At 34.8% G+C, this 9,594-nt stretch overlaps 1 protein-coding gene across 1 annotated transcript in view; it reads right to left on the bottom strand.

Annotated features, from left to right (window-relative positions):
• Positions 1 to 9,594, bottom strand: part of Cntn6 (contactin 6) — a 306,964-nt gene that overhangs the window by 96,244 nt on the left and 201,126 nt on the right. Inside the window, exons 7-10 of the mRNA XM_023713308.1 lie at positions 8,526 to 8,710; positions 6,075 to 6,211; positions 4,199 to 4,328; positions 1,202 to 1,352 (exon numbers count right to left, since the gene is read on the bottom strand). Coding sequence (XP_023569076.1) covers positions 1,202 to 1,352; positions 4,199 to 4,328; positions 6,075 to 6,211; positions 8,526 to 8,710 — 603 coding nt within the window. The remainder of the gene's footprint in view (positions 1 to 1,201; positions 1,353 to 4,198; positions 4,329 to 6,074; positions 6,212 to 8,525; positions 8,711 to 9,594) is intronic.

The following is a 9,594-nucleotide window of genomic DNA, read 5'->3' as shown; positions in this document are numbered from 1 at the left end:
TTCTTCTTCTTCTTCTTCTTCTTCTTCTTCTTCTTCTTCTTCTTCTTCTTCTTCTTCTTCTTTTCTTCTCCTTCTCCTTCTTCTTCTTACTCTTCCTCTTCTTCTTTTTAAAATGTGTCTAGTACAGGCTTTAGATGGTCTCACTACACAGACCAGACTCCTAGTGATCTTTCTGTTTGCAGCCTCTCAAGCCCTAGGATTACAGGGGTACACCACCACACCCAGACTCATTCTCTGTCTCAGTGTGCCCCGGAGTCAAGGCTGTCATGGCACACCAGAGACTGAACCCAGGTCCCTGTGCCTGCCTAAACAGGTGCTTTAGTCAGCTGAGCTATCTGGCTAGCCCTTTCTTCCAACTTCTTAACCACTACTATTGATCATTACACTTTAGTTATTTTCTCTTTCTGCTGGCCTTTCACATGTATTGCCAGGTATGGATATGAGTTAATGACATATAATGATAAAGAAGATGAGTTTGTAGAACCAAAGGGCTCATTTTTATAACTTTAATACAATGGTTCTCTCATTCTAGGATTTAAATCCCTATCTAGTCACAGTCAGCAATAAATATGTCATTAAAATAGAGCTATGACTCTGGCCCTATTCTCAAGTTTCAAAGGTGCAATGGAATGAAATTTTTTGTAAGTAGATAAAAATATGTGTTTTGTTCTCTAACAGTCCCCTAAAATGCATGCCAGTGCAAATCCAGAATTTCTTTACTGGATGCATTACAGAGAAAACTTCCCTTCTTTCTCTACAGGAAATGCTCTACAGTTTTTCATGTGGTGAAATTTTTTTTGTCATAGGGTGAACACCTGTGTGACTATTTAAAAACCACAACACCAGATGTGTGCATTTGAATGTGTCTCTCTTTTGTGTAATGTTCTCCTCACTGATTTCTCAGCAGGTTAGGTCAGAAAAAGTGTTCAAAATGAATACAGAAAAAGGTCTTGAAGAATTTTTGGAAACTTATCTATTACAAGCACATGTAACAAAAATTTGGAGCTAAAATGCATAAACAGGTCTTATCTTTGTATGTTTCTTTTTAGAATTCTGTAAAAATGCTGTAATCTCTGTGTATGCCATTGAAAGTTTCTGACAGCAGAGAAAAGTTCAGAAATAGTACTAAACACTAAAAAATATGGAAGATACTATATTACAAAATATTCAAAATTATTTTTAAAAATAAAGATTCTTTTACCTTTTACTTTGTCTCAGGCCCTCTGTTCCCCTCTTCCAAGAGATAGCTGCTCTGGGAAAAGCATTTGGTTTGCATTCAATAGCAATTTCCCCACCAACCTGAACAATGGAATTTTTTTTGATGGGACTTTTGGAGAAATCCGGAGCAGAGGCTAAAACAAGATGACAATTAAGTTATTAATTAACATGTAGTAATTCAAGAACTAAATCAGCACTCTAAGTAGAATCTAATATTTGCACTCAAAATTGATTATTCAGCATCTGTGCTCAAGCTAGGGCTGGTTACTGACCATACTTTGAAGACTCTGATTTCCTTCTTAGAATGCAAATTACAATTTGCATTACAATTTGCAAATTACAATGCAAGGTACAACTTCAGGCAGTTGGTGTGAAAATTAAATAAGATAGACATCGTAGAGCAACACAGTCTCATACTTGCCATCAAGTCCATGCTCAAAAAGAATAAATTGTTTTGGCTTTTTTTTTTTTTCTTTTTTTTTTTTATTCCCTTCTTGTCAGGGAAGCACTTATTCTGAGCCATCTCCCTGGCCCCTGTTTTAGTGTTATGGTCATTGCAAAAATAAAATCAAGGGCAGGGAAGAAGCTAGTTAGAAAAAGTTACAGTCTTAGGACCATAGAGATGATTTTACAAGAGCCAATACTGAGAATTTTAATCTTGATTGAGTAATCAAAAAATTTAACCCTGAAAGATTGTGATATTTTATGTGAATATATATTATGTGGGTTGTTTTGTTTTGTTTTTGTGGAACTGGGGATTGAACTGAGGTCCTTGCGCTTGCCAGGGAAGCGCTTATTACACTGAGCCATCTCCTTGGCCCCACATTCTGTATTTTGACATATGAAGAAATATATATATATATATATATATATATATATATATGTGTGTGTGTGTATGATTGATGTACCCAATACTTGGCTTATGAGTCACTTGCCCTCTTTCTTTTAGTGTTGCAATGAAAATTAAAGTCTTATTATTTATGTACATTAAGTCCATTACCTATTGTATATGGGGCCCAACATAATTGTGTACTCAGGATCACCAAGGCAAGCCAAAGGGCTAATCATCCACAGCTGTGTCACACATGTGATATTCCAGTGAAATAAATCAGAAATGCTTTATCAATATGCCTGATTTTTCAAGCAGACTGTATGTAGCAAAATATAGTTTGTCTTCTACAGAAAATAATAGTTTCGACACAATTACTTTTAAATGCCATTGTCATTTTCATCTTTGTCTTCCATAAATAGACATGAAACAAATACTGTTTATGGGGGTGTAATAGTACACTTACTGAGGTTTATTTAAATCTTTCCAGCCTCTGGATGTTGGAATTCCTGTGTTCAATCTCCATTCCTAAATTTCAAGTGAAGCTATGCCCTTTGAGATTTGCCGTGTTCTCCAGCTTCTGGAATTTTCAAGTATTGCTACTCCCATAATTAAGATTACCCTTAATGTGACCTTTGGGTACTTTTACTTATGATCTCAGATTAAAAATAAGGTCCTTCATTGAGGTTACAACCAACTTTCTATATGTTCTGACAGCAACAATTCAATTGTTGACTTCCCTTTAAATTTACTCTGTTTTAATCAGTAAAACTACAGCTTCAATGAAGATAAAGAACATTTTAGTTTTGTTTTTTAATTGTGTTTTTACATCTTAGTACATACTAAATGTTCAGTGAAACATCAGTAATAAAAGGAATGAACAAAGAATAAATGACTTTTTTCCATGAGCTTATAAAAGTTGGGTTTTTTTTGTTTTGTTTTGTTTTGTTTTCATTTTATTTATTTATTTATTTTTGTTGTTGTTGTTGTGCCTACTGCTGAAAAAGGTTCGGGTTGACAAAGTTAAGGAGACATTTATACTGGCAAACATCCCAGTTTCGATTTCTCAAGATTTACACCATTCTTAAACTGCTTCACTCTCAGCAATACACTATCAAATTTATCTTTCCAGTTTTTCTTTCTTTCTTTCTTTCTTTCTTTCTTTCTTTCTTTCTTTCTTTCTTTCTTTCTTTCTTTCTTTCTCTCTCTCTCTCTCTCTCTCTCTCTCTCTCTCTCTCTCTCTCTCTCTCTTTCCTTCTTTCTTATTTTAGTATAGGGTCTACAGGGTCTCACTACGTAGGTCAGACTCAGAGTGATCTGCCTGTGCTCATGACATGAGCGGGAATTACAGGAAAGTGCCACCACACCCCGTCTCAGCTCATGGGGGGGGACCGGCAGGACAGGCTGGGAATTGAACTCCAGGCCCCTGACTCTGCCTAAACAGTGCTTTAATCCACTGAGCTATTTGGCTTTCCCATATCTTCCCAGTTTTCTTTGGTGTCTGGATGCTCATGTGTCAAGGAGAATGCTGACATTTCAGGTAATGACAAAAAAAAAAAAAAAAAAAAGATCTTCGTTATGCAAACTTTGGGAAGTTTTCCTTTTCCAGTGAAAGAGAAGCACGCAGTCAGCTGACAGCTGCCTTCTGCTCTGAGCATAATCCTGGCTTATGTGGCTTGACCAGCTATTTTGAAATCATGTCTACAAGAATAAGAGAAAGCTACCAAGAATAACATTGACATCCATGACCATTCTTGTTAAAGTAAACTGTGCTTTGTTAAACCTCTGTAAATTCTGTGGGTTTTTTTTTAAGTTTATGTAGTTGAAAGCATTTCTTTTGCTTAAAGCATGAAGACAGCTGAAAATATTTCTCATGGATCCCAATTGCGTTTACGCAAAACCTCATGCTAGAAGCAGGCTGAAGGAGCCACTTCTGATCTGGATGTACCGAGTGGCATGATCTTTGAGTGTTAAAGTACTGCCTTTATTGAAGAATAATCACCATTTTAATGTTATAAAAAGCAAATTGAGAAATTGCTCATTACATTAAGAGAAAGTGGTTTATAATTTACAGAAAAATTTGGTTGAGACTATATATAATCATAGCTCACTAAGATATTCTTAATTTATGGTTATAAATGTATGACTTACCTAATACTCTCAACTCTGCATTAGCATAGATTATCTGATATTTGTTTTCCGCAGCACATTGGTAGACTCCAGAATCTGACACATTCAGCATCATTATAGTGAGCGTCCCATTTTCTATTTGAATTCTCTCCTAATAAATGGAAAATCAGAGAAAAGTAATACTAGGCTGATACGAACATCCCCTTAAGAGCGATATGTATTCAACATTTGTGAATATATATGAAATCAGTGTATTACTGCAATATCCAAAGAATCTTTAAGAAGTTTAAAAAGGGAAAATATGCTCACTATATTTAATGGGTAGCATATAGGATTTCATTTCTGTAAAAACTGGCATTCCCTGTACGGAATGTGTGATAATTTTCTGTAATATGGCATATAAAATCACTGTAAACACTAAATCATTTAGTTTCTCCAAAACACATGGCTGCCAATATTAGCATGGACATCATGATGAGAATACTGCTTTGAATTTCTCTCATAAGATTTTAATTAGACTTGAAATGAGACAAATTTACAATTTGCCACATAAATCCCATTTTGGGAAAAGGGGAATCATTTTTCTGTACACCTTATCACAAAGAGTGCTTCTATAACCAAAATCTTTTACAGAGTCCTTTTTCAGTTGTAAAAATAATATTTATATTTCTATTAATTAAGGTAAACAATAGTAGTTTCATCTACTTGTTACCGTTCTTTGAGGGTCATTAAGATAAGTTGATTGAAACAGACAATGTTATATGTGGAAGGGATATGTCACTAGAAAAATGTCACTAGAACTAAAACCAAAAAAATTATATCTAGCTTTCAAACAACAGGTTTTCTTTATTCCTTGACAGTGCTTACTTTTCAAAGTAAAATGCAAGGTTAACATGATTGTCTGGATAATTTAATGGTGAGAAACTGTTTTTGTTTTCTGGATATTATAAGAGAAAATATTTGAAGAATTAAAAATGTAGATAATTGCCTCTCTTCTCCACTTTCTTGTGAATTTACAGGTAGTCATTATTTTTTATAAAATGATATTGAATTGCAACTAAAAACCTTGATTCCTGTATTAGACAAGATTTAAATGCTTTAACTTCAACCACATACAATGACCTTGGCAAAGTGGCTTAACCTCTCTGAAAGTCATTTTCTTCTTCTGGGACCTGGAAACAGTCAAATTTTGAAAAGCTAACTCTGACTTGTACCAGTTGTTGCATGATATTGGACTGATTTCTTTCTTTTTTTATGTATTTGGTTGTTACAGAGTCTCACTATGCACCTCAGACTCATAGTGATCCTTCTGTTTTCAGCCTCCCCAGTGCTGGGATTATAGGCATGCACCACTGTGCCCAGACTCTGACTGGTTCAGACTGCCCTGGGGGCAGGGCTGGCATGGAATGTGGTACCTGGAATCAAACCAGTGTCTCTGCCCTTGCCTAAGCAGGTGCCTTATGAACTGATTTCTTAACTTTTCTGAAGCTCATTTTTCTCAACTCAGTAAAGGAATGATAGTTGAATCTTTCATAAAATTGTTGCACAAAAAGATGGCATATGGAAAAATAGCTAATAAATGACCTGACTCATATGAAAGCTCAGTAAACTTTAGCTATGATGAAAATGATAGCTATCATGGCTTTAAATGTGTATTGAACTCAAACTAGCTTTGTGACCTTGTGTAAGTTATTTGTCTTTACCCCTAATCACTTGAAAAAGGAGGATAATATTAGTAGGTACTTTGTGAGTGTGTGTAGAGATTAAGCATATATTTCCTTTCCTCAAACGTACTAAACACTCAATAAAAACTAGCTGTTACTATCAGTTATTGCTGCTGTCATTAGCAAAGTTGAATGAGAGGAGGTGAACTTTTAGTATCAGTATAGTTGCTTACCTCTGAGTTCAGACGTTCACCATTCTTCAGCCAAGTGTACCAAGGATTTGGTTTTCCACTAGCTTTGCATTCCCAGTACAGACTATCATAGATAGAGAGGTATGTGTTTTGGATCTTTTGTTCCCACTCTGGAGGGGCTGTTTCAAAATAAAAGGCCAAGGTAACTGTTTGGTGAGGCAATTATTGAAGACATTAGACTAGGTTCCAAGGTCCCAAGATATCAGGACAATGTTCACAGGATCCAGATGAACTATGCACATGAGATCTGAGGTTGGGGAAACACAGAAGTTTCAAGTGACAGAAATCCTGTTGCAAATATCATTGAGTATTTGTCTCGGACAGGATACTTGTTTACTGTTATTTAGCTGCATCTGTATGACAATTTGGAAGTTGTGGGGAAAGGTCAAATTTAGAACAGGGACAGAGAGTAATGCCATGCTAAATAGGAGTATGTGGGTCAATTTATAAAACAGAAGTAATTGAAACCCTTTGAGGACAAAATTTCCCGTAATTATATATGGTCTGAACTAGCAAAAACCTAAGTACATCTACATCAGAAAGAATAATAAAGCAACAGTTTACCATACTAATGAAATGTGTTCATCCACATTTTCTAAGATATTAACCCAACACTTTCTTGACTCAACAAGGAATGAAACTGTCGGAGGTATGTGCAAATTCTGCACCTAAATTGAAACCTGAACATGAAATTTCTAAAACTTCATTTTCTAAATGAAAAGTTCTCAATAGTACTGCGGAAAACAGCTGGCATGACTTATGGAAAAAATGATTGTATTAGATTTGCCATCCTTCATGTAAGTAATGGTGTGCAAATTAAATGTTTTCAAATGTATATTTCTTTTTTAAGAAATGTCTGGAAACTGTGTGGATAAGCTAGTTAAACCCTCTCCTCTCTGCAGTTCCATCCTCAGATATTAACAAGTATATGGGTCTTCCCCTGGAATCTTTGGCTTTGAGTAGCTAGATGTTATGCATGTGTAATTGCAATTAATTTGATGTATAGTGGAGTTTTGTAAAGATATAAGAAAACCTACCACAGAGGACATACATATAAAGTGAGGAAACCAAAATTTGAACCTTGAAAGCACAGCTTAAAGGCTGGCACTCTTGATATTTATTTGGAAATGCTACCCTAAAGGGAAAACATCAGGAAGAAAAAGATAATCAATGTGGAAAAATCCAGGCATGCTGAATTATCAAGGTGGTCATCAACATGGCTCATTTGTACTCAATCCCAAGTAAACATCTATAGAGTGTTTCTAAATTATCTGCCCCAATAAAGGAAGAGGAAGAGCTTTTGCTCATTGATTCCTGCCTGCAATCCTGTAAGAATGGCATTCCATAAACTATTTGTACACATAGATCACATATGCAAAAGTGCTGAGCAGATTCTCGAAGAGGAATAGGAAAACCAGCAAGAGGAACTTGAACCTTAGACAGGACTCTTTCATGCAATTCCTGCAAAATGCAGGGCTGAGCCAGTCTCTGTAACAGTGGTTGGAGTAAGGGGTGGGGTTAAGAGGAACTCAAATGTTATCCAGTATAAAGCCCAAGTTTGTCTGCTACCAGGCTTTTGTTACTGTACTTTGTCTCTCCTAGGACAGAAGCCCCTTCAGGACCCAGTTATCATCTAGAATGAATCAAAAGGTCTCTAAGTGATGAGAACTAAGTCCAGAATTATCTCCTTTGAAAATCACTGCAGTATCCCTCCTTTTCAAAATTTTTTCCCTCTTAATTTCTTATATATTTCTTTTTTTTTCTTCTCCCAGTTTTGCATGCATATATCTGATAATTGAATAGCTAGCTGCAAGACAGTATTATGCATTACAATGAATACTGTGAAATTCATATTATTTTAATGAAAGAAATTCTGTATCTCATAATTTTCTGTTTTAATGTTATTTTGTATTCTGTTTAAAATTTTTAAAAAGAGAAAATAATATTCTAGTGACTACTTTTAAAGGTTAAAGAACAATGGAGTAATATTTTGTATGAGTTTTTTTTTCTGAATTGTAACTTAAACAAGAATGCAATGAAACTAAGTTTCTCTGAATGAAATTTTCAGAAGTCTATTAAACTTTGAGTTAACTGAGCCACTTCTCCATTCTTTTTGGGAACAATTTGCCAATTTTTAATGTATGGCTAAGAAGGATAATGATTATTTTATTGAAATTTGTTCCACTCTTGCTCCAAAAGAATTCTCTGGAACCACCAACTGGAAGATTAGGCCGTGGTGAGCCAGGTGTGAATCAATTTGAGCTACTATGGTGGTAGGCTACAATATAAGTTCCTTGCCTCTACTGAGCGTTCAACCCAGAAATGTGTTCTTTCCTTTTTTCTCATACTCCTTTTTCACAAGATGCTTGTGACTTCCACTATTTATTTTAAGGGAAATTATCAAATATTTTTTAAAAAATTCTGTCTTCTTACCATAGAAAATGAGTTGACCTTTTGCAAGATTTCGTCCTCGAAGGTTGCCTGCAATGCACTCATAGAAGCCTTCATCCTCTTGTTGAAAGTTCGGGATTTCAAGGATAGCTTGAAATTTGCTGTACTTGACTTTTCCTGGCAATGGGCTCCCATCCAACCTTCTCCAACTAATATCAGGGACTGGACTAAACAGTTATGCCTCATTAGAACAGACAGTCGTGTAGTCTTTATGACAGCAGGATAAAATAAGAATGTCCTTAAAAATAACTCTCAAGAAAAACAATTTGATTAACACTTCTTTTCAGATCATACAGTCATTCACCATTCACTCATACATTTATTTAAAAATAAATTAAAAGTTTGCCATTTAAAAGTCAGTGTACTATGTTCAGGGACTATATCTGAAAATAAAGTAGTCATGGTCTTTGCTCCCATGTTATTTATAGACTAATGGAGAAATTTGCCATAAACAAAGTAAAAACAAAAATATTCACAAATCCTCACAAAACTATGAAGTTAAATGTGGTAGTCAAAGACATTCCTTAAAAGAGGACAGTATTTTAGACTAAACATATGTACACATATTAGACCTTCTAAAGCAAAATGCTGAGTCCTCTGTAGATAAATTGGTATCAATAGTCAAATAAAATTATAAACATTGGCAAAATGTAAATTTGTTTGGCTCTGTGAACCACAAGACATCATTATACATCATTGTAAAAAATAGTAAGTTGTAATAAAATAAAAAGAGATTTAAACTAAAGCTGGTGAATGGATTTATAAACACAGTTCTTTAGTTCAGAGATATTTAGACTAGTTTGACATATCTGATATTTATGGTTAGAAGAGGATGTCTTTTAATATTGCAGTATAAATGTTATAATATATGAAAATTCACATTTGACAAGAAGGAATGAGATTTAGAAATCCCTGGTATAAAATGCCGCACTACTACAGGTGTAAGAAAATATAGATTATAAGTACATTTACAGCAGGAAAACATTCATTAAAGAACTAATGACTTATAAAATGAATCTCCATGTCCTTTATGTGAACATTGCTCACACTG

The sequence above is a fragment of the Octodon degus genome, unplaced genomic scaffold (assembly GCF_000260255.1).
Source record: "Octodon degus isolate 3935 unplaced genomic scaffold, OctDeg1.0 scaffold00030, whole genome shotgun sequence".
Lineage (NCBI taxonomy): Eukaryota > Metazoa > Chordata > Mammalia > Rodentia > Octodontidae > Octodon > Octodon degus.
Note: the sequence above shows the minus strand (reverse complement) of the source record. Positions and strands in the feature narration are given on the sequence as shown.